Source organism: Delphinus delphis, chromosome 5 (genome assembly GCF_949987515.2).
Source record: "Delphinus delphis chromosome 5, mDelDel1.2, whole genome shotgun sequence".
In the NCBI taxonomy this organism is placed as follows: Eukaryota; Metazoa; Chordata; class Mammalia; order Artiodactyla; family Delphinidae; genus Delphinus; species Delphinus delphis.
The window spans coordinates 3391468-3415836 of record NC_082687.1 but is presented as its reverse complement, the minus strand read 5'-3'; the positions used below and the strand labels follow the sequence as shown (position 1 = coordinate 3415836).

General features: G+C 51.2%; 1 protein-coding gene across 3 annotated transcripts in view; it reads right to left on the bottom strand.

Moving 5' to 3' along the window:
* Positions 1 to 24369, bottom strand: part of FNIP2 (folliculin interacting protein 2) — a 125011-nt gene that overhangs the window by 48067 nt on the left and 52575 nt on the right. For 2 of the 3 annotated variants that reach the window (XM_060011944.1, XM_060011945.1), the window contains exons 2-8: positions 18624 to 18750; positions 15613 to 15741; positions 12696 to 12796; positions 11655 to 11726; positions 9598 to 9698; positions 9341 to 9430; positions 7746 to 7817 (exon numbers count right to left, since the gene is read on the bottom strand). In XM_060011944.1, the coding sequence (XP_059867927.1) occupies positions 7746 to 7817; positions 9341 to 9430; positions 9598 to 9698; positions 11655 to 11726; positions 12696 to 12796; positions 15613 to 15741; positions 18624 to 18750 (692 nt within the window). The remainder of the gene's footprint in view (positions 1 to 7745; positions 7818 to 9340; positions 9431 to 9597; positions 9699 to 11654; positions 11727 to 12695; positions 12797 to 15612; positions 15742 to 18623; positions 18751 to 24369) is intronic. The other variant, XM_060011946.1, reaches the window with a different exon arrangement.

Below are 24369 nucleotides of genomic sequence, written 5' to 3'. Positions count from 1 at the left end.
CAGATGTTCCCTAGGAAAATAACTAGATCGTCTCAGTAAGTCTTTAAAACAATCCATGTGTACTCCTCCTGGTACACATGGGGGACATATCCCCCCGCCTCACTCAAACATCCACTGAGCATCTCCTATATGCCAGGCGGGATTCACGCTGCTGGGGATGGAGCAGTCAGCGTGGCACAACAGGTGAGTCTCTGCCCTTGGGGAGCTTCTAGGGGAGGAGAAACAAAAATCCCCAAGGAGCAAGCCTGACACTGGAAAAGGAAGTGCGAAAGTCAAGCGCTCAGAAGCTGCTATAATTCCTTCAACGGGAAGAATTCTGAGGTTGGCTTGTTTGTGTATCTGGAAACACTGCCACCAAAATGAAAACAGGCTAATGTGACCAGGCCCCTATTCCTGCCCAAGCTCATCATGCACACTCCCCTCACGACATCCAGCCTTCCTCTGTTCCTGGTACACAACGGTCTTTCTGCGCCCCACACACAAACCTGCAAAGCCTGCTCCCACCCCCGGGCTCTGCCCCAGCGGCCCGCAGGCCTGAGATGCTCTTTGCTCTGGCTTCACCAAGCCAGCTACCAGGGGCACTCAAGTCAGCTGAAATTTCAGCTTCCGGGAGAGGCCTTCTTTGAGCACCCTGGTGGTGATGAGTGCCTGCCTACATTTTATAGTCTTTCTCTGTGTCCCCTTTATTGAATACAATTCCATGTCTAGTTGATCACTGATCTATCCCCACATCTGACAAAAATGTCTGGCACATAAGACGCTTAAGAAATGTTACCGTATGAAGAACGAGAAAATGATTATGTGAAGGACAGTGATGCCTGTCTTGATCGGCAAGCATGGCGGAAACAAAGCATTAGAATACAAATTTCTAGAGAGAGTTCAAAGCCTGAATTTATTAAAAAGTTTCCTATGGTCAAAGCTGTATGCAGAGCATGTGGATTTTCTCTCCCCCCCACCCCCCATTAAAAGAAAATCTTTCTTCTGTTTGGTGGTAATGGTGAAGGTGATGGTGGTGGTGATGATGATGGTGGTGGAGGTGGTTATGGTGATGGTGGTGATGATGTTGGTGATGGTGGTGGATGTGGTCATCGTGATGGAGGTGATGCTGGTGGTGATGATGTTGGTGATGGTGGTGGTGATGAAGGTGATGGTGGTGGCGATGATGGCGGTGGTGGTGGAGGTGATGGTGATGATGGTGGTGGTGGTGGTGATGGTGGTGGTAATGATGGTGATGGTGGTGACGGTGGTGGTGATGGAGGTGATGGTGACGGTGAAGGTGGGGATGGTGGTGATGGTGGTGGTGGTGATGGTGATGGTGGTGATGAAGGTGATGGTGGTGGTGGTGGTGATGGTGGTGGTGATGAAGGTGATGGCGGTGGTGATGGTGGTGGTGATGAAGGTGATGGTGGCGATGATGGCGGTGGTGGTGGAGGTGATGGTGGTGGTTATGATGTTGGTGAAGGTGGTGGTGGTGGTGGTGGTGATGGTGGTGATGAGGGTGATGGTGATGGCGGCAGTGGTGGTGGAGGTGATGGTGGTGGTGATGGTGGTGGTGGTGGTGACGGTGGTGGTGGTGGAGGTGATGGTGACGGTGAAGGTGGGGATGATGGTGATGGTGGTGGTGATGGTGATGGTGGTGATGAAGGTGGTGGTGGTGGTGATGGTGGTGGTGGTGAAGGTGATGGTGGTGGTGATGATGGTGGTGGTGGTGGTGGTGATGAAGGTGATGGTGGTGGCGATGATGGCGGCGGTGGTGGCGGTGGTGGTGGTGGTGGTGGTGGCGGCGATGGTGGTGGTGGTGGAGGTGGTGATGGTGGTGGTGGTGGCGATGATGGCGGTGGTGGTGGAGGTGATGGTGGTGGTGATGGTGGTGGTGATGGTGGTGGAGGTGATGGTGACGGTGAAGGTGGGGATGGTGGGGATGGTGATGGTGGTGGGGATGGTGATGGTGGTGATGAAGGTGGTGGTGGTGATGGTGGTGGTGGTGAAGGTGATGGTGGTGGTGGTGATGTTGGTGATGGTGAAGGTGGTGATGGTGGTGATGGTGGTGGTGCAGGTGGTCATGGTGGTGGTGGTGAAGGTGATGGCGCCCCTCTCCAGAACCAGGGGGACAGAGGCCCCCATGCTGGCCCGCCCGGAGCACCACATCCCAGGGCCCTCTCTGTCCCGTCTCTCACAGGCGGCCTCACTCTGTGGGTCATGAATCTCTCTTTGCCCCCACTCCCTGTGTGTGTGCATGTGCGCGCACGTGTGTGCATGTGTGTGTGCATGTGTGTGCCCATGTGTGCGTGTGTGCCATCTGTCTTCACACCCAAACGGCAGAGTGGCCAAAACTCGGGTCCTGTCTGAACACCATGACGACGCGTGCTCTTGTCCTGAAGGCTGACCGTAAAGCACTTAATAAACGTGTCTGAACATACGAGCTAGACGTTTTCCTCACACTGATGGTTTCACTACTTTCCAGGGCACAGAGAATGAAGACATTACCTTCCTGCCCGTGATCTGAGTGTGCTGCTGGGGGAGGGAGTCAGCAGCTGGACGGAGGTGATGGCTGACCAGGCTGGGAGGCGGGTCCCAGCCCCAGCTGCCTGGACCTTCCTCTCCCCCTCGCCACGACCGCCAGATTGCAGCTTCTGCCCCACCCCTGTCCTCTTTCTGAACTACAGCTGACTGCTCATGGCTGGGGCACTTGCGGGCACTTGTGACTGAGATACCGGCCCAACACCCGTCTCCCCAGGCGCCTCCTCCCCCGGTATGGGGCATGCCCGCATGCCCCACTCGTCGTCCTGTTAGAAACTGGAAAGTCGCCCTTTGTCCCCCCGCCATGCCCTGTGTCCCATTAGTCCCCGAGCCCCTCCAGGACCACCTTCCAGCACAGCTGAAACCCATCCCTCCTCTCTCCCGAGACCGTACCTGAACATTCCTAAGAGCAGCCACTCAAATAACCTCTTGAGAATGAATTTATCTTTCTGATTCATATATGCACAGGGGACACATTCACAGTGTCCAGAAAAGAACGAGAATGCACTCCCCCCATCCCTGTCCCGGGGGGACCCCTTCCAGACACATTCGATGAACACGCTTTTCTATCTTTATATGTGGAGAGAGATCTTGTATATGCCCTTTTGCTCTTGAAACATAAATGACCGTTTACTGCAACTCACTGCGGATCAACTTTTCTTTTTCACTTAGAAATATATCTAAGAGAACTGTTCTATTTCGAGGCCTGCTAGGCTGCCGTGCCCTTCCAACCGCCGCGTGGGGCTGCTCTGCGGGACGAACGTGACTTAAGCAGGCCCTGGATGAACATCTAGGTCCCCTCCAATGTTCTGCTAGTGGCAACAGCTCATCGTGTGAGTTTCCTACTCCTACTTTTCACCCTCCACACAGACACTAGAAAAATGGTTCTCAAACTTGCTATGAGTAAAGTCTATGAAGATGAACATCAGATTTTATAGATGTCTCCCTCACTTGGCTTCCTTAATACAAAAAATCAGGAAATAAGGCAAAGACCGTTGAGTAAACTGCTAATACTCTAATGTAAAAAGCACTGTGAGCTTGGTATTGAGTTTGTTCCTTTACTGAGGAAGTGTCTTTAAAAAAAATAGGTGGATATAGTCTAACCCATTAAAGCAGTAAATGGGATATCCTTGTTATCGCTCTATTCCTTATTGTGCGTGTGTGACAAGCTATGTAAAGAGGCACTGGGGCACTTATCGTGAAGGGTAAAATGCATGAAGGCACAGCTCAGAATTAAGATTTGATTTCCTCTCTTATTATAGTAAAGCTACTGAATAACCCAGAAAAAAAGTTGGCTGTTCTTCTCAGGTACTATTCTAAAAAGGGAAAGGGGAAAAAACCCAATGAACTGTTTTTAAAAATTTTATGCTAAATCAGATAATCCTTTTACACTAGCTTTACAAACACATGCGTGTGCACGCGCGCACACACACACACACACACACACACACACAGAGAGGTGAGTTCGGGGGAGAAAAAGTTAATGGGGAAAAAAATCTGTCTTCTGCCCACCTCCCTCAGTCCTGTACCCCCTGCCCAACTGATCTACTTTAGCAGCGAATATACGGGTGCAGTTTTTTCTGGAGCAGTTGGCGAGGCACCAAATAGACCTAAAATATGGAGCCAATCAGGTTCCCCCTTTAGCTGCCCCGAACAAGACTAAGTCCAAGGGCTCACAGGGCGCCGGTGCCTTTTGTGATGAGGCTCGCCCCCCCCGCCCCCCAGTCCCTGGCGCTGCGGGCACGTTTTACCCGGGCAGCCCCAGGACCTACACCCCTGCGCAAACGAGCTTCCGAAATGGCGCTTTTGCTCGACGCTGATGCAGTTCTTTCCTCCCTCCCAGCTGTCGTCCCTCGAACACCCCCATCCCAGGCGCCACCCCCAGGCCCCCGGCTCCCACAGGGCGGGTGAGGCAGCACTCTTCGCCCGCTGTTTTAACTCTGGGTTTACGTGGAGCTTCCTGAGGGCGGGTGCTAAGGGTCACTCATCTTCTACATCGCCCCAGTTCCGGCAGAGCCTGCCAGCCTAGGGGGTACAAGATTGTTATTCAATAAATGTAATAAATGTGGCTTCACGGCCTGACTCAGGGCTACCCTGACAACCCCTTCCCTTCACCTCGACTGTAGCAAACTGGCCCAACTGTGGAAGCCACCACAGTAACTGAGCTCTCCTACAACAGAGGGCCCTCGGGAGTGCAAACCCAGACAGCGCTTTGCAGCCCCGGGGCACACGGTGCACGAGGGGCACGCGGTCAGCACCCACAACATTCCTCCCTGGCGCGGGCGGAAGACAGGTGCGGGGAAGGGGCTGGCAGAGGGCGACAGAGACCCTCGGTGTCTTGTCTTTCTGCCGGGGAACCGTACTGTGTGCTCTCAGACTCTTCATCCGGATCGAGTTCCCCTCTGTAGAGGATGATTTAAAAAGCAAAAAACAAACATAGAAGCTTTTCTAAAGTTACTTCTTTACTGAACTACTGGGGAAGAAAAAGACTCTGAGGTCACTCTTCAGATGTGACTTGTGTGTTCAGAGCTTTGGCGCAGCCGCCATGCAGCCCGTTCATCATGAAGATGAACTGGTGTCAGCTGTGACTTCAGAGCTTCTGCTGGCCTGGTACTGACAGCTGCAAACATTCCCCATCTCCAAAGGCGCCAGCCTAGGTAACCTTGGCAACAAGTGACGTCTGCGGGACAAAAGGTCAGAGGAACTGCACACAAGCACTGCTCTCTCGTTTAAAAAAGGCGTTTCCCACAGGAGCACTGGGGTAAGCACCCTGACGCTGCTGTGTGTGCCCTGCGATGAATCCATTACCTAAACGCGCGGCAGGCCGGGAGCCGGGTGTCTCGCCACGGGGGGCGGTTTGCAGATAAGCCGGGCGGGGAGGGTGGGACGGCCCACGGGCTCACAGATGGCGGGCAACACTGAGAAATCCGCAGCACTCACGCGTCGCTGAACGTAGGTGCGGGCGTCGCCGACAGCAGTACGCACAGACACGCAGACACACAGCCGGCACAAACCCACACTCCTGCTTGCTGGCATCAAGGTGCAACAAGCGTATCTGGGGTCCAGACCCTGGGACCTAATTCCGTCTCCAGTGAAAGGACAGGGCAACACGGAGACACAGCTGATTCTAGGGATGGGGCAGGACATACATGAGGCACGTCTGGAGCATCCTGCAGTGCCAGAAAGCGAGGAAGCGCTCCACACACACACACACACACACACACACACACACACACACACACACACACAGAGTGAGAGACGTTAAAGAAACACTGGAGCCAATGGAAAGCGCTTCCACGGCCAAAGCTGGAGCCACGTGAGCGACAAAATAAAGCAGTTCTGGGGTGACCTGAAGGGTAAAGTAAGCACTCTGAGTCCATATTGATATGAACGACTGACTGGCTGGACGGATGAGGAAGGAGGACAGGCTGCCATGCAGAAGAGCTCCAAGCAGCTGACGCAGGGCCCTGCCCGCAGCAGACGGGGAGAGGCCACACAGACACCGTGCCAGCCAGGTGACCAAGGCCACCATCAGCGGTCCTAACTTACGCTGACAGCACATACCCTTGGTCGGGGGCAACGAAAGTGTCACTGAACCTCCGTGACCTCTCTTCCAAAACGCGGTCCACTCACGTGCGGAGCATTGAACAAATTCCCACAGCTGGCTGCTACTTCCGGAGACTGTCACGGTCGTCACAAAACACAGCGAGTCTGAGGAACTGCCTGAGCCCAGCAGAGTCAAACAGACGTGACAACTGACCGCCCCGTCTCACGGGCTAAGGTGTTAACGACGGGGGGTTGTACCGCAGCTCCCCACGACCGTCTCTATTGCTCTGCAAACCTACCACTGTTCTGAAAAACAAATCTATTGAAGATATTTGCCCCGTCTCTCAACTCTGCAGACAGGAAGTTACAAATTACAGAAAACAGGAATAACTGTGGCTGTAATTTCTCTCCATCTTCCACTGCGAATTCAGTTCAAACAGTCATTGTCGCTGCTCTGCTCCAGGACGAGGACCCTGGTCCACACAGTGCGGGCGATGTGAGGAACCAGCCACAGCGGGCACACGAGCGGCCTTTGGTGGAGGGTGACCCTCCCAGGGCTGACCCGGGGGTTTCAGAGCTGCTCCCGGGACAGAAGGGGAGCAGAAGGCCCCCAGGGGCCCCGTGCAGCCAGCCCCCCATCTGCGTGGACTCCCAACAGGAGGGCGGGAGCCTCAAAGGAGACACGGCGGGTTCAGGGGCCGAGCTGCCAACAAAGCCAAAGTTCACATTTGCGTCACGTTCACCTCTGCCCCCTCCTCCCGAGAAAGCGTTCAGATCCGTTCAGATCCGGCTGCTACTGACCTTTCACTTCAATGCCAACGCGGCCCTCAACTGTCCCGCTTCTCAAAGGGCAAGGGACACTCGTCTTAGGAGCAATTTAGAGTGGAACCTGGGACCCTCTGCTGCAGGGTTTGCACCTGGACACACCTCTCCTCCACCCACAGATACAAAGAAACTATAAGGGACTGAAAATAACTGGGGGCACGCACAGTTGGGGCACATTATGGACAAAAGATACAAAGAGACCAAAAAACCCAACTGCCACTTCTGAAGAGGCTGGAGCAAAAACAGGGGTTCAGGAGCAAAAGCAGGGCACTGCACACGCCATCTGCACTCAGCACCACCTAAGGGGCGGGCAGAACACCTAAGCCGCCCCTCTGGCCTGACCCCTGGACACACCCCTGCCCTCACGCCTTATAAGGAACTAGCTCATCCCCGCTCAGGAAGCGAGCCAGCAAGGGAACCTGTCCTTTGGTCTCCTTCCCTCATGGTGCAGCAGGGGCCCCAATAAAGCCTTGCCTCAATTTCTTGTCTGGCCTCTAGTCAATTTCTATTGCTCAAGGAGGCCCAGAGCCCTGGTCAGTCACAACTTGACATGAGGAGAGAAGGGGTACAGGAGACAAAATCTAGAGCGTCCCGACTCCAGGACAGAAGCAGGTCAGCGGACAGCCCCCATGGTCACAGCCAGAGGGATTCCCATGCACACTGTCCTTCCCCTGGCTGGGTGCTCAGGACCCAGAAGGTCCCAGGGCCACTGGCTCAAGGAGGCTCCCCCCTTTTTAGCGGCACGCTGCTTGATGTACGTTCGTCTCGCGGGAGCCGTCCCTGTGCACGTCACACCCAGATCTCAGAGGAAGGGCTCGCTCCACGGGCGCTGCCGGCAAGAGGAAAGCACGTACCTGAGCGGGCGATGCCGCTGTCCCTGTCTTCGCTCTGCCCTCTGCTCGGCATGTCGACCGGAGTGCTGTGCACTGCAGGAAGCAAGGAGACCTGGTCACGGGGCTCGCAGAGGCGGGCTGCTCAGACCGCCTGCGCTCGCTTTACGCCCGCTGGCGGTGACCGCACGAGGACACACAGGGAGGGACGGGAAAGCAGAATGCAGTTCAGAAAAGACGGGGGAAGGAGGGGGCAGAGGCCAGCGACCACCTGCCCGTGCCTGTCCCCCGGCAGCACTACAGAGGCTCTTCCGAGGGCCTCTCGCCTCTAAAAGAAGCCGAGTCATCAGCTGTGAGGACACTTCATACGACGAGCAGACATCCTCGAGCAGACGCTTTCAGCCATTTTCCTCATTAGTAGTAGTTAAATAGCATTTAAGTATTTCAGTAGTTTCAATGTACTGAAATACTGCAAAATATTAATAAGTACTTTCAAAATGCTTTATAATCAGTTTCAGCAGTAACTACAGGCAACCTCGAGAAGAGAAAGGCTTGAAAACCATTTCAGGAATTTAAAAAACCCTTCTGTGTTTTATAAACCCTCTCTTGGCAGACAGAAACACTTATATTCATTTTCAAATATCTCTTCCTCTGCCTCTTTTCCATATACACCCGTACACGACACTACTGCAGAGGTGCTAGGAAAACACTCTAAAGGACTGCAGACTTCCAGGAATGCTTTACGTTGGTCTCAACTGTGTACTGTTGAGCTAAACGGTAGCTCCCACGTTGCTACCGTAAGCGTTCTGGTGCACGAGAAGCCCGCCGCTCTGCCTGATTACTACACTTGCCAGCTACTCTGTGAAGCGTGTTTATTTTCACAATTTTAAAGAGAGTATATAAACATGCTATCCTCACCTGGAAGTAGGCAGGAGGCTGTCAGTCAGTTAAATAGGGTGCCTAGCATAGTTCGGCTACGGTGAAAAGCAGAATGCAGAACACCGTCTGCGGTAAACACAACCCCTAACGTTAGCAATGAAGGCTCCCACGCTAGTTAATCACGCCAGCCTGCGGCAGACATTCGGCAGCCTGGGCTAGACGGCCAGGCCGGTCTCAGGATGTACCTACCCAGAGATGGAGGTGGCTACACCTGTAAAGAAGCTGGAAAGTACATTTGAACTACTTAAATGCTACGGACAGAGAGAGGGAGAGGGGGAGGGAGAGGCCGGTCTTCCATGCTCTTGTTAGAGTGACTTTTGAAGACACAGTGCAGGTAAGGGTGCAGGTGAAAAATGGATCAAAGATGCCACAGCAAAGAGAAACAGTTCACGGCAGCGGAAGAGGCCGAGGAAAATCGGAAGATGTTATCCTCTTAGAAACACGAAGGGCTCATTTCAGATCCAAACCGGCTTACGCCGCGGGGGTATTAGCAGAGACGTTTCCAACAGGGGTTCTGGGGTGGAGGTTTCAGAACGCCAGGCGCTCGGCAGCATGTGGAACTAAACATCTCACGAGCCCCTTGGATTTCTAGAGAGGCGCCCAACAGATTTGTTTCTAAGAACCTGCCCAGGAGTTACTAACGTGTGCAGGTCGCACCATACTCAGCATTCCACACAAACCTGCAAAGAAAGAGGCACTGCGGCTGAGCCGGAGCGGTCCTCCTTCAGCCGCCCCCGGGGGCAGTTTGCTGCCGCATCCCTGCAGCACACCTGGGGCGGAGACACACACGGGGGCGGACAAAGTACACACACAGAAATAAACGCAGATTAAAGATAATGCCACAGCAAAACACCACCACAAACTCAAAGAAAGCAAAACAGACACCCACGGCGGCGGGACCCGGAAAGCAAGGCCCCGCTTACGTGGCGGAGTTTACCTAGGTTACTTCCAGTACGACAGGGGCCCAGGTTATTCTGATTTGTGTTCAGTTTCCCCAGGTTAGGATCTTGGTTGATGTATTCGAAGCTGTCTTGCAAGCTAAGTCCAGAGAGGGAAGGAAGGGAGAGAGAGGAGAAAAACATCAAGGGACGAACAAAGCTGTTTGCTAACAGACAACTTTTTCTTCATGAATTAATAATGTCTCACATCTACCGAAGAGACTTAAACTTTAGGGGAATTTGTTGCAGGAAAAGACAAGAGAGGCTCTGGGAGGGAGTTCAACCTATAGAACTAAATGACACATTCCAGACAATTTCACAGTATTATGTAATGAGGGACACCGAATTCTAAAATCTTCCTCTGGTGACTGATACCTAGGATACGGCTATTCATTTCAAGGGTAATTTTACAGAAACCCTCAAAATGAAATTCATTTTAACCCTTAGTTAACATCCATGAGCAATTCAGCAACCTTTTTCAGGAGGAGCATATAACAGAAATTATGATTCTTACAGGAGTCTGATTTCACAACTTCTTAAAAGTTAGAATTACTCATAAACACACGTGAGAGAAGCAGCTTTTAATAATTTATTGTATTTGTTAACAAATGAAATAAAGATGTCGAGGATAATATAGCAAAATGAAGCCAAAATACTTTTTACTTCAATCTGAGCTTGATATTTAATTAGAGGGAGTTAGTATAATAAATGTTCAGGTAATATCAAGGGTCAGAAAAATAATACCTCACAAAAAAATAAATATCAATTCCTATACTGGCTTAAGTCATGACAATCCAGCATTAAATGCTCAAAAAAGTAAATTCATTATTCTGTTGAAAAGTAAGCAGACTTACTCAAAGGTACCCAAATTTGAAGAGGAACATACTTTTAATTTCTTAGGATTGTAAAAAATAGCAGCCTTCATTTGACCCCTAAGAATACCCCTTTAATTTACAATAAACATTTCTTCCAAACTTACCCAAGTGTAATAAATGTTCTGCTGTTTTATTCAAAAAAGAAGTACGTGAAATATTTCTGCTTGAAAAATTCAAAATATATGAACAGTTGTGCCAGACTAAGAGTTAAGTTAGACATTTAAGTATTCTTAGTCGACACAGAAGTGTAAAATTAAGAGGGGGAAAAAAACTCGGGAGTGGGCTTCCCTGGTGGCGCAGTGGTTGAGAGTCCGCCTGCTGATGCAGGGGACACGGGTTCGTGCCCCGGTCTGGGAAGATCCCACATGCCGCGGAGCGGCTGGGCCCGTGAGCCATGGCCGCTGAGCCTGCGCGTCCGGAGCCTGTGCTCCGCAACGGGAGAGGCCACAGCAGTGAGAGGCCCGCGTACCGCCAAAAACCCAAAAAACAAACAAACAAACAAAAACTCGGGAGTGAAAATCAAAATATTGCCTGGCCTGAGTCCTCACCGACCACAGAGGTTACACGGATGGCTCAGACAGACGATCCCTCCTGCCATTCAGGTGCCTCTCAGCTTGGGAAACTCACCCTGTGCCTCATTCCTTCAGAAATAAATAAACGAGCAGACTGACAGGTGAGATTTTTTTTGTTTAGTTTTGTTTTGCTTTGGTTTTGGTTTTGGCCGTGCCACGTGTGGGATCTTAGTTCCCCGACCAGGGATCACACCCGGGCCTCGGCAGTGGAAGCGCAGAGTCCCAACCACTGGACCGCCAGGGAATTCCCAAGATTTTTTTTTATAAGATGAAATAATATCCTTTTCCCCTTCACTTTTCATTTTCCAGGGAATGAGAACATGGTGACTGGCAGTAGGAACAGAGTGGGTTAACAGGTGAAGACCCCCAATATATGTATGTAGACCATCACTTGTCTTTAAGGCCACCTGCTAAGGTCCAAGGCCTCTTCATACTCACTATGTATTGGACAAAGGCCACCTTGAAAACCCCTTTGTTAATGTGGACTCATCCTGCTTCTAACTTCAAAAAGCCTTATGGCCCTCAAAGAACGACTCTACCCAGAAACAGCCACTTGGAAAATTGGGGGGGGGGGGGGTGGGGAGGGGAGGGGGAAAATCCCGCACTTACTTATTCGTACTCCCACAGAAGCTGCCCATTCTGGCGGAGAAGACTTTACTAACCATCAGCTGTGGAGGAGAACTGGAGAAAAAACAAACGGACAGAAGAGGGAGAGATGCATGGGGTTTTTTTTGTTTTTTTTTTAACTTTTTCTCAAGCTTTTATTCATTTCTATATCTTATTTTACAGAAAATGAGATGTGCATTTTTCAAATCACTGTATCAATGGGGTGTCTAGATTTTTTTCTAATTTTATCATTTTAAAATCCCAAGAATGTTAAAACCCTGAGAGAGAGCTATGGAGACACTGCCAGGGCCGTTTTCCTTGGGAGTAAATATTTCAGATGTACAAACTTCGCTTCGCAGAAATATTGCAAAGCAGAAGTTTGTTTTTTTCTCAGGGTATATTTTCCACCTGCCATGTGGCACAGATGAACAGACAGAAGGTTATAAGTGCAGGATTGGGAAAAGGCTTCCTTTCACACATCGTAGAGCTTGTGCTTCCAGCGAGTTAAATTCTATCCTGACATGCAGATAAGGAACGTGTTCTTTAATGTCGTCACATTCTGCTTTTTGCAGAAACTTTTATTCTAGACACCATTCCCTAGAAACAAAAATAAAATTCGGCATGCGTTCAATAATTTGAAAAAATATGTATCTCAGTACAAGGAAAAAATCACGAGAAACTTTAATCTGAAAATGGAAAATTTGTGAAATTCTGACTTTTTAAACTTAAAATATTTGAATAACTCTGATTAAAAATATTGCTATTACTAACCTAGCAGATACTCAAAATGCTTTGGTACGCATTTTTCAATTACGGTACTTAGCTAAAGCTTAGGATTTTGTCCTGCTAAGCTGATTCAAGGTCAGAGTGATGTAGAAAATGTCAGACTATTTGAACTGCTAAAGATATGCAAAAGGTATCAAGTGCTAGCAAATACGAGATGACAAAGTTTAGATTATTATTTTACTGCATAACAGTTTTGCGCATGTTTGAATGGAGTCATCATCCCCAAGCCACGTCTCACGAGCAGGGGACGGAACTCACCGTATGTAGTGAATCTTCAGGGTGGAGCCTTTGTAGCTCATGGCGACCGAGCCGAACATCATCTCCCCAAGCATGTTGACATCAGAGGCGGGGCGCGTGTACTACCAGACGTGCAAGAAACCAAAATCGTGTCGAGTACAACACGATAGAAAATAATGTGCAATTTTGTTGGTAATTAGAACCATTTCTCAAAGCAGCAACTGATCATTTTACAATCTTAATCTACAATGATGACTGCCTACTCTTTTCCCCAAATTATCACTAATGTTCACGATTTCTTCTTTATACACTATATCCTCGTACAGGATGCAAGCGCTTTACCAGAGTTCACTTTTAATCTGGTTATGAGAAACAATGACTTTCATCGTCCCCATTTACAAAGTCTAAATAGAAAGATTAAGTGACGGAAGAGGCAGAGTAACTCCTCCTGATACTAAGAACACATCCTGAAATGAAATATAGCTCAGGGTTATCCAACCAAAATCAACGTGTGGAACAAAAATGCCAGTCGGTGTGGGCAGGGTTTCGTGGGTCCAAAAGATAACCGACAGTCTGGTCACCCCAAAGTTTGACTGAAACATTTTTAAATTTTTTGACCCCCTAGCTTCTGACCAGTCTTCGGCGTCCCCTTTATCACCGCAGAGGGTGGACGGCACCTTCCCCCATCCCCCGCTATTCAAACGGCTCCTGTCACAGCCAATGGGCGCTTCCCAGTTTGCCCTATTAAACGTCTCACGGTATCTGACGCACATAATTGCTCTCCTTTTTATATTTTTTAAATTACTTTTTTTTTTTTTTAGAAAGGCAGACTGCCACGTGCAGCGCCTCATTTGGATGTGTCTGGAGTCTTGGAAGCTCGACTACCCTACGTTCTCCCACAAATGGACCTTGAGAGCTTGTCTGCAGGTTCTAGCAGGGGAGCGCAGCTACTTGTATACCCCTGACCGAAGAACGGTCCTCCTCTATCGCGGAAGGTCGTCCTCTCCGACCGAGCGCGCAGCTTCGGGAGGGACGCACCTGGAACGGTGAGGGAGGAAGGGGACACCCGCCTAGCCAGCCCGATCGGCCGAATCAACCCTGGCGATCAATGGGGTGACAGATGTCGCAGCCAGATCGCCCTCACATCCTGCTCTCCCTTTTATTTTTTATTTATTTTTTTGCGGTACGCGGGCCTCTCACTGCCGTGGCCTCTCCCGTTGCGGAGCACAGGCTCCGGACGCGCAGGCTCAGCGGCCATGGCTCACGGGCCCAGCCGCTCCGCGGCACGTGGGATCTTCCCGGACCGGGGCACGAACCCGCATCCCCTGCATCGGCAGGTGGACTCTCAACCACTGCACCACCAGGGAAGCCCTGCCCTCAACCGCTGCTGTGATTCCAGTTATTCCCGACGGGAACCCCCATACCTTCATCTCGGGGCCCGGACTCCCCTGGAGCTCAGGCGGCTGGAAGCCAAACGCCCTCACTCACATGACGTAACACTGTGCGTACTGTGAACATATGATGACACACAGGTGCATGCGTTTGGATACAAGATGCTCAGCTCCCACTGTAAGTGGTGGTGACGCACACTGAGGATGGATGTGTCAACCAAACCAGTGCGCACGACACCCGCACGGCCTGACTGAAACCGTACCTCCAACTCCTGTGACCCAGGCCACCAGCCAGACTCTCTGCTGCCTCGCTTTCTACCCAAGCAAAACCATGGCAATCAGCCTTTCAACTCCAAATCCACACGCATACACGTATATATCCACACACACGGACACACATATACACACCTACTTACACCTGCTTGCAAAGGAGGAAAGAGGAGCAGACATCTATCCGCCTGATTTAACGAGCCTGCTACCAACCTCTTCTCGCTTCCTGCAGACAGAAACTAACAGGCTTTCACCTTCTTTATGAATAACTTCCACCCATCACCTCCATTTCTGAACCTGCTTTTTCTTGGGGTACAAGGTCCACGTGCCAACTGCAATTCTCAACTCGCTGAAAATTTCACTCTATGCTGTTGTAACCACATACTGCTTTGAGAGCCGGCAGCTCTGTGGAATAAGGGCAGACGCACAGCAGCGATCCTGACCGTGAAACGAACAACGTTCTATACACCTGTGGCTGCTGGTATACACCTCCCTGGCTTTGCTGTGTCAGCGACACGGCAGACAGAATTCCTCATAGCTCCGAAGATAAAAATAAACACTCATATATCCTCCATCAGGTAGTACCCTTCTGCTATTCAATATTTATGAAACCTCTTTCCTTGCGCCCAGCTGGCCAACACTTCTCAGTATACCAGCCCTTCACACTTGCCACTCCAGTTGGGTCTTGCCTTCCCAGCTGCTCCTATACAAGCCTTTCTTCCTTCCACGGCAAGTGCTACTTTCTCAGGATGACAATGTTCATCCCCAGAATCCTCAGAGCTCTTAGAAAAAAACCTGGAAAACACATGCGCATTAATCTGGTTCTGACCACCAAGGAAGCAGAACAGGAGGGTTTACCTCCTTTGCAACATCTCTCTTCATTCGGTGTGTGTTTCACGGGATCACTGCTGCTCCGTTATAGTTTTTATCAAGAGATAAAGCCAAAGTGTGAGCACAGCACTGGCCTGAAACACCTAAGAGCCCATTTTGGGGGGTTTTTGTTTATTTGTTTGTTCCATTTTTATTGGAGTAGAGTTGATGTACAGTGTTGTGTTAGTTTCTGCTGTACGGCCAAGTGAGTCAGTTACACGTTATACACACATCCCCTCTTTTTAGATTCCCTTCCCATAGAGGCCATCACCGAGTCCTGAGCAGGGTTCTGGATACGTAGTCTCCTATCCCAGGGACGGGGCCCTCAAGCAGCCATTATCCCCGAGGAGAAATGGCAGTAAATGGCTCCAGCCTACGGGGCATTCCGCACGCAAGGGTGGTTGTACCTGGTACTTTGGAAGCTGCTCCTTGGCGTGTGGTAAAGATCCCCCGGAAGAGCCGTGGGAAGAGAGGCTGCCGCTGCCACCGCCTTGACAGCACTTGGCTGGTGTTTTCGTGGGGACGTCCTCCGCTTTCTGGGTGAACAGGGAGAGGAGGGTAAACACACCGCCCCCGCTGAGCGTACCGGGCTCCCCAGCACACGCTCACTGGGGGCCCCTTTCTCACATCGCTCTGTTCTGTTGAGCCTCAGCTGCATAGAAAAACCGGGACGTTGTTGTTTTCTTTTTAACGAGGAGGACAAAAGAGTGGTTCCTGTGAGTCTATAACATTTGGAAGAGGAAGATGCTGAGAAGGGTGACAGAGGTGGTGGGTTATGTATTAAGACTGTTCTCTTTATTTTTTTATTATTATTATTATTATTATTTTGGCAGCACGGCTTGCAGGATCTTAGTTCCCTGACCGGAAACTGAACCCAGGCACGCTGAACTGAAAGCACAGAGTCCTAACCACTGGTCCACCAGGGAAGTCCCCAAGAACACTTGACGTTTCAATTCATATTCTAAAATCATCGATGAGCTCTGACCTCTGTTCTGGTTGTTAGAGGGTTTTTTAGTACTGGGTAGAGTCATAATCTATAAAATTGATGAGGATACAGACATTGCTTCAAAGTTAAATTTTCCCCAAGCAAACGGAATTGAGAAGGCAGAAGTATTTATTCATTTGGAAAGACCAGCACGTGCTTTAATGACACACCTCCCCCCGCACGGCTTTAGAGAAAGTCATGAGGTCAAGCTTGTGAAAGATGAGGACAAGATGCTGGAACGGGGGCTGCTGTGATTACACAGCATGTGAGGCAACACGGCCTTCAAAGGTCACGGCTTGTAGAGGATTAGCTACTACACGTCCCCTTCATGGAGTTCATGGCAGATTTTTATGACAGTGACACAGAGGCATAAGGATACACCTTCACTAACGTTTCCCTTCCTCCTAGGCCAAGATACACTACTCCCTACAGAAGCAGCCTGTGCCCTCCGTGATGCGTTGTTTCTATCCTGAGTCTTCTTTGCTTTTTTGTGCGTAGATTTGCTTGGAAAAACATGAATGCAAGTGCAGCTTGTCTAATCTCCAGTGTGACAGTCACACTGATGGTCGAATGCAAATGCCTGCAGTCACGTGCCTGCTGCTGACTCCTGACATTTCGTGCCTGCCCATGGGGTGGGGGGCTGAAGATGGGGGAAGAACAGAAGGGGAACAGGAAGCCTGCCCCCAGCGGTCGCGGGCGGGATGGCGATCCACGGCCCTGCAGGGCCCGGAGTGACACGCGGTCCACACCCGCCCCACACTGCTGGGCCCACTGGCCGCGCCGTCCACAACTGGCGACAGCTCCCGGTACAGTGAGCAGAGCCCCCGCTGGACTCCCTCTGCAGCCTTGGGCAGTTTCCAAGCCTCCCCGGGCCCAGCTGCCTCTGTGAGGAAATGAGTGCGTCCATCCCAGGAAGCTTCTGTTCCAGACTCCGGGGTCATCATTGCTCCTACAGACAGGATTCCGGTTATTTTTGCAAACCGGTGAGAATTTTTTCCCTCCACCTGCTACCACCATCAGGAACCCTAGTGACGGAGCGTGGGTGTGCAACTATACCATCTGTGCAAGGCCTTGGGGAGACAGGAAGTGATGTGGGAAAACAGGGGGAAGCCGTGTGCGGTCCACCAAACAAAGGGCCGAGTGCTGGCTCACCTGAACTAATACCAATCTACCATGGCAGGCTTCGCTGAATCACCGAGAGACTTCTCATCCCCCCTGCTCCAGCCACCCACCTAACAAGCCCAGCAATGGCTGTAATGATTAGCTACCTGGCCAGCTTCCATGTGAAAGCACCACGGGATCCGCTCAGCTAAACCGCCTTTAACCAGACACTTCCTTCCCGCAGAAACAACCGTATCAGAAGCAGGACGAGACCTCAGCCCTGACGAGACCGAGACCCTGACATAAACTATTCAGCTACTTAGCTGCACATTCTCTAAACTGCCAGGATTCGGTCAGTACAGGTATCAGGTTACTGAACATGAAAAGAAGGAACACAAAGGGATTTATTTAAGTTGTAGACATCTGAATAACTGCTGAAAGGCGACAAGTCAGAAGTACACTGGATGGCCACCCTGAAGACTCACAGGGAGGACTAGACCCTGCTCCTGCCTGGACACATCACTCTACCTTTCCCATTCTGGCTCCAAGGGATCAAGAGCTGCTCTGTCCCCACTTTACCCACCCTCAGACCTCCACGCCCCATACCACCACCACCAGCACTACGACCACCACCATCACCTCTGTCACCGCCACCATCACCTCCATCACCATCACCTCCATCACTTCCATCACCATCGCCTCCACCATCACCTCCATCACTATCATCACCTCCATCACCACCAACACCTCCATCACCATCACCATCACTTCCATCACCATCATCTCCATCACCACCCTCACCTCTACCATCACCACCACTACTACCCCCACACCGCCCTCCACTATAAAAAGGAAATAAAACTTCCTTGGTCAAACAGGCTTGGGTTGCAGGCCCTTCTGCAGACGACAGTGCATGTTAGCACCCTGCAGCCCCGTGGCCAGGAAAGCGCTCCAGTTCTGTCTAACCCCGTGCTATGTATCACCTCTTACTATCTATGGGTGATACCAGACCTTCCCTTCAGGCGAGCGCTTCATGAATTTTAGCATTCTCAGTCTTCCCATTAACGGCACACACTTGGCATCAAAATCCTACTGGATTGCAACTTACCAGCAAAGTCACTTCTGGTAATGTCTAAAGTACGATGCTTAACATCTGCACGATGACTCGCTAACAGTCTCACCTGTGTATATTAATAAGAACGCAAATGGGGTGGGCGGAGGGACCTCTGCCCGTGTTTCCTCTGAACCACTGACGGCGCTGTGCAATTCAGCCCAAAGAGCAGGCAATGGACGAACAAACAAAAAGGACGAAAGCGAATCCATAGTTCCTACCTGAGCTGCCGCCTCCTCGATCTTGTGAACAGCTTTAGAGTCAAACAAGACTTGTCTGCCTCTCCTCTCACAGTCCTGGTAAACTATCAGGCGAATCTCGTTCAGGTCCAACTCCGAACAGGACCAACTGTGGATTCACAAGAGAGAAAGAAGTCGTGTTAGCGGCGACGCTCGGGATGGTCGCAGGCAGACAAGTCTCCCAGCCGGTGTCCGCCTGCACACGGAAGCCCCAGTGTGCAGAAGGCGTGATCCCCACAGACCCGGGCACACGGCCCTGTCCGTGGACTCCGATGGGCCAGTGCCCATGACCAAGGCTGGGAAGGCTCCTGAGATGATAAACCACTGGAGAGAAAGCTTCTCCTTCCAAAGCAACTTTGGGCAGAGACATCAGGCAGGAGCGGCCAGGGCTGCGGAGGGAGCTGAACCCGGCGCCTGGGTTCTGGGGGCGTCACAGCTGAGGTCGGAGGCTCCGGAGCGTTCACGCCTCTGCGCCATCGGGCCAGGAACCTGCAGCCTGTCAGGGGAGCCCTCGCTTTTCCTCTCCCACCCACCCAGGCTCAGGACAAACAGAGAGGGCTCACGTGTCCTGAAACTTAGCCTTTTCTTGCATCGTGGCTGGTCTGACACAGAAGTTTGGAAAACCAAGTGCATCATGGTACAGCGTCTGAATGGCGGAAAATGACCATCGGCGATAAAGCCAACCCAAAGCCACTGGGACAAAACTGCTCCGAACGCAGGTTCGTTCTCGAGCAACAAGTGAAATCAGAACGCGAGGACTAAGAAAGGGCAACCATCAAGATGCTCTGCTTTGGGCCTCTTAAGTTATGTGTCTGTTAACCAGTCGACACAGATCTGAGTGCCTGCTGTGTAACCGTCACTGTGCTCGAAGCTAGAGAGCGAGCAGTTGTTTAACGAAGCAGACTTTGTCCCTGCCCTCAGGGAGGACACAGTTCAGTGCGGAACACTGGGGGAGTCCTCACGTGTAACTACAGATGTCCAAGTGCAAGAAAGAAAAGGATGTGGTAAGACTCATATTTTCAAGTTTAAGCGGTGCTGGGGAGCGGCAGGGAAGTCCCTAGGATTTAAGGAAGGGACATTTAAGCAGGACTTGAAGAAGCAGGAGTTAAAGAGAGGTAAAGTGTGGGAATGAAGGACACAGCAGGAAGAGGACGGGACGGAGGAGATGCAGGAAAAGACAGGCAGAGGGAGACAGCGAGCTGCGGAGGGCGGTGGGCAGGTGGCAGCAAGGGCCAGCTCATCCCTGAGCGCAGGCGAGCAGGTCGGGAAACTCAGCCTGCACTTTCCCGAGGTCAATTTGCAGCTCTAAGGAAAAGGGGGCTGGGGCGGATTAAGACGAGAAGCAGGAGGGCCAGGTAGAATTTACTCTTCAGAGCTTGGGTCCTTCAAACCGAGGCTAGAGTGACGGCAGCCGGGGGGAGGAGAGGGGATGGGTACCGGCGGCAGGTTCATGTGGATAGAGGCCGGCGGGCGCCAGGCGCTGCGAGCACAGAAGAGGAAGGTGGTGGCAGACGGAGAGTTAGAGGACAGACAACATCACACTGTAAAACTAAGAGATGGTGTAACAGAGTGAAGTCACACACATGTGGATACAGATACACATCCTCTGAGATCCGTTTCTCCAATAGTGCGATGGACATATTAACACCAAGCTCGCAAAGCTGCCGTGGAAACTAAATGAAAGTGCTTTACACAGCGGCTGACACAGGTAAGCGCTCCGAAATGCTAATAATTACCGAAAGAACTGTTCATGCTAACGATTTTTTAGAAACATCGCTACAGCAGCTGGTCCCCAACCACGAACTGCGCATCACTGGTCCTCTCCTTTTCAGGCTGTGGTAGTCAACACAGAACACATGCTTTTCGGGGAGCAGATCTGTTGTCTTAAATCCTAGCCTCCAAAACATCAAGTGCTGGTTGCACCTTCTCAACAGCCTGTGCTCTAAGCTGCCAGGCCCAGCACCCTTGGTGCTGGTTTTTTGGTTTTTTTTTTGCGGTACGCAGGCCTCTCACTGTTGTGGTCTCTCCTGTCGCGGAGCACACGCGCAGGCTCAGCGGCCATGGCCCACGGGCCCAGCCGCTCCGCGGCATGTGGGATCCTCCCGGACCGGGGCACGAACCCGCGTCCCCTGCATCGGCAGGCGGACCCTCGACCACTGCGCCACCAGGGAAGCCCTGGTGCTGGTTTTGCTACAACTCGGCAAGTCTGCTTCAGAAGTTGGTCGTCTCCTGCTCTCGGTCCAGGCCCGGCTGGTTGGACACGTCCCCCTAACCCACACTGGGCTGCGCAGTCGGGGCCTGTTTTATGGCCGTCGTGAGCTGGGAGCTGACCTGAGCACCGAGTCACCAGAGGAAGCAGAGGGGAGCCGTCAGCCAGCTCTCTGTCACCCCAACCCGACAAAAGTCCCGAAGGAACCCTGACATTTTACACCAGGTCATTAAAAACACCCTCTGCGATTACTAAAGCACAGTACGCAGGTCGAAGTGATTAACATCGAAAAAGCGACAAAGATTTCATGGCTTTTTGTTTTCATGCTCAATCTGTTTTGCCCCAACAATGACATCTTGTCAAAACAGCGTTATCATTTACAAAGCAACCTGCTCAGTCCTTATTTCTGAGGGTTAACGGTGACTCAAATGTCAGTCGAACTGAGGACAGCCCCTCTGGAAGAGCTACAATGTAATAATGATCACAACACCCTATAAAACATTTCACGTGATTTTTCAATTTAAAAAGATGAAAAGAAAAGACGTGGGAAAGGAAAACCATGTATGTCAGATGGTCCAACTTTTTGACCATCCGAATACTTTATAAAGCATTTTCTAAAATACGAGGAAAACTCTATTTTTCTTCTTGCACATGAATAGCGTCACTGATTTAACACCTAATTGTAATTCTGGCGTCCCCCGTCTCTGACCTTAGAGGGAGTCACAGTCCAGTCACCCGGGACAGGAAATGCAGGCGGTTAAACGATGCTTCCGAAGGAAGCAAGCTTGGGTCCCCCCTGGGCTCTGGCCTCGCCGCGCGGCACAAGGACGACAGGCGCTCAGGTGCGGCCCCCCAGCACGCCGCGGGCTCCTCCGTGCCACCCTCGAGTCACCCGTGGCCACAGCCGTACACATTCCCTTCGTGCCCACGCTCACCCCAACCCCCAGACACCGTTCCTGGAGCTGTGCTGAGGGCGACTCTCTGCAGGATTGCAAGAGGCTGAAAAATGAGCCTTGGGCCTTTGCCGTAAAATATCTGGCTACAGCTGTAGAGACACTTACTCTCATCAGAAACACCCTGTGTCTTGGCTTTTGTTGAAAGCAAGGGAAGGTCACTGCCCCTGGCATCGGGGGACACGGCATTATTTGTCTACTTTACGGTCACAGCTGTACGACCTGAGGCAGAAGAAAATAAGACGGTTTGTCTACCCTTCCCTACTGTAAAATTTCAACGGAAGTACTTCGATAGACCCTTTCCAGTTTTAAAATTCCACGATGTGAAGATTTGCCCGGTTGGAACTAAACCAGATCTTGTTTCTGGAACTGGTCATCAAGAGCGCAAAGTGAGGAACCAAAGTCTCAATCACTTACCTGAAAGGTGACAAGCAATAATCGTTCAAATGATTGTAAGTAGAGAAAACAGAATCGTCTTTAAGGTAGATATAGCCATGTGCTGCGGCTGAATTGTGTCCCCCCGAAAGAGATGTCCCGTTCCTAATTCCTGGTACCTGTGAGTATGACCTTGTTTGGAAACAGGGTCTCTGCAGATGTCATCAAGGCGAGGCCATCCTAGATCAGGCTGAGCCCTGATCCAAGGACTGGTGTCTTCTTAAGAGGAGGGAAATCTGGACACAGACACAGGGAAGATGGCTGTGTGATGTCAGGGGCAGAGATCGGAGCTGCGGGCTACAAGCGCAGGAAAGCCAAGGAATGCTGGCCCTCGGGGGGTAGGGGGTGGATACTACAAATAAGAAATGTCCTTATTCCTAAGAACTTGAAGAGGCAGGCACGTCGGTGACCAGAGAAAACAAGAGGACAAGGAACAGGAGACGTGCCCGGGAGAAGCAGCGTCTGGACTGGAAGGAGTGAAGGGTGGCCAGGCTCGGGCGTGGTGGCGAGTGGGAAGTCGCTGCAGGCCGAGGGCAGGGCACAGGCCCACGGTCGAGTGGCACGGTGTCCAGGGGTGGGGCGGCTGGGCTAGGGCTCTTGCAGCAGGACCGCACAGAACTGGGAAGTTCAGGACTTCCGGAGCAGGACCCTGACTGCTACGTCAAGGAACGTGTGTCCGCTCCACAAGCGATGGGGTGTGTGCCATTCCAGCCTCCTGAGAGAGCGACTGACACGATCAGACCTGTGCTAGGAGAGGACTGAAGCTGCCTGAGAAACCATCTTCTGGGAAATGCAGAGGGGCCCTGACCTGCGCACCCAGGGTTTCCAGGCCTTGAGCTGGCAAGGACCAGGCCAGGAGGTGTCAGGTTTGCTGCAGTGATTTGTCCCCCGGGACCTGCAGGGTGGGCGTCGGATTCCTCCCCTGAACATTTGCAGGAATCAGGCTGGAAGTGGGCTCAGTACGTCCGGTGGAACCACGGTCTATGAGAGAAGAAGACCTCAAAAATATTCTTCCTCTGGCTCTCATGCAAGGAAACAAAAATCGTCAAAGTCAAGTTCACGGGAGGAGTTGAAAGACCGTCTTGTGATCTGAGAATGTGAATGTTTAAAGAGTCAGGTATGCTAGGGAACTTTAAATGGTCCAAGAAAAAGGAATATGAAACACCACAGAATCAACAAAACTGACAATGACGGTCACAACAAAGACTGGCAAACACCATCCATCCATCTGCCCAGCAGCTCCAGGCCCTGGGTACGGCCACTGCTCCCATGAACTCACTGTGCTCAAGGTGACGTTTTCCCGCCATGAAAATAAAGGATCAGCAGGGTGGAGGAGAAAGGGAAGTTGTGTTTGATGAGATGGCGATCAGAGCTCACCCCGCCAGCACAAACGTGTCAGCACAAATGTGTGCTACTTCCCGCCCAGTAGCAAGCTATTTACTGCAAGAAAAAAAAATTACGTAGATACATGGCAGTAACATATTTGGAATTCTTTGTTTCTTTTTTCCTAGGTTAGTAGCTCAGGAAGATGGCTAGCAGGAAAAGTAATTTGCAAATGAGCTGATTTGTCTCTCTTCCTCTATTTTGCACTGGTACAACTTCAGCTCCACAGACTGCCTGGTTTCTAGTTTCAGAAGACCTACATAAAAATTCACCTCTGAATTGCTGTCCTGGGGTCAAGAGCATAGTGAAAAAGTACTTAAAGATTCAGATTCTCATCAGGGGCTTTAATACATAATAAGAACCTAAAGGTACAGTTTTTAAACGATTCCAATTAAACGCACCCCGCTGTTATTTTCCCAGAAGAAATTTATATTGGATATTGGCTGCAACTTTTTTTTGTCTTTAAGAAAGCAGGTGATAGGGCTTCCCTGGTGGCGCAGTGGTTGAGAGTCCGCCTGCCAATGCAGGGGACACGGGTTCCAGCCCCGGTCCGGGAGGATCCCACATGCCACGGAGCGGCTGGGCCCGTGAGCCATGGCCGCTGAGCCTGCGCGCCTGTGCTCCGCAATGGGAGAGGCCACAACAGTGAGAGGCCCGTGTACCGCAAAAAAAAAGAAAAAGAAAGCAGGTGATAAATAAAGGTAAATCCTTTATTGCTTTTGTAAAAGAAACGTGGACTGAAAGAATC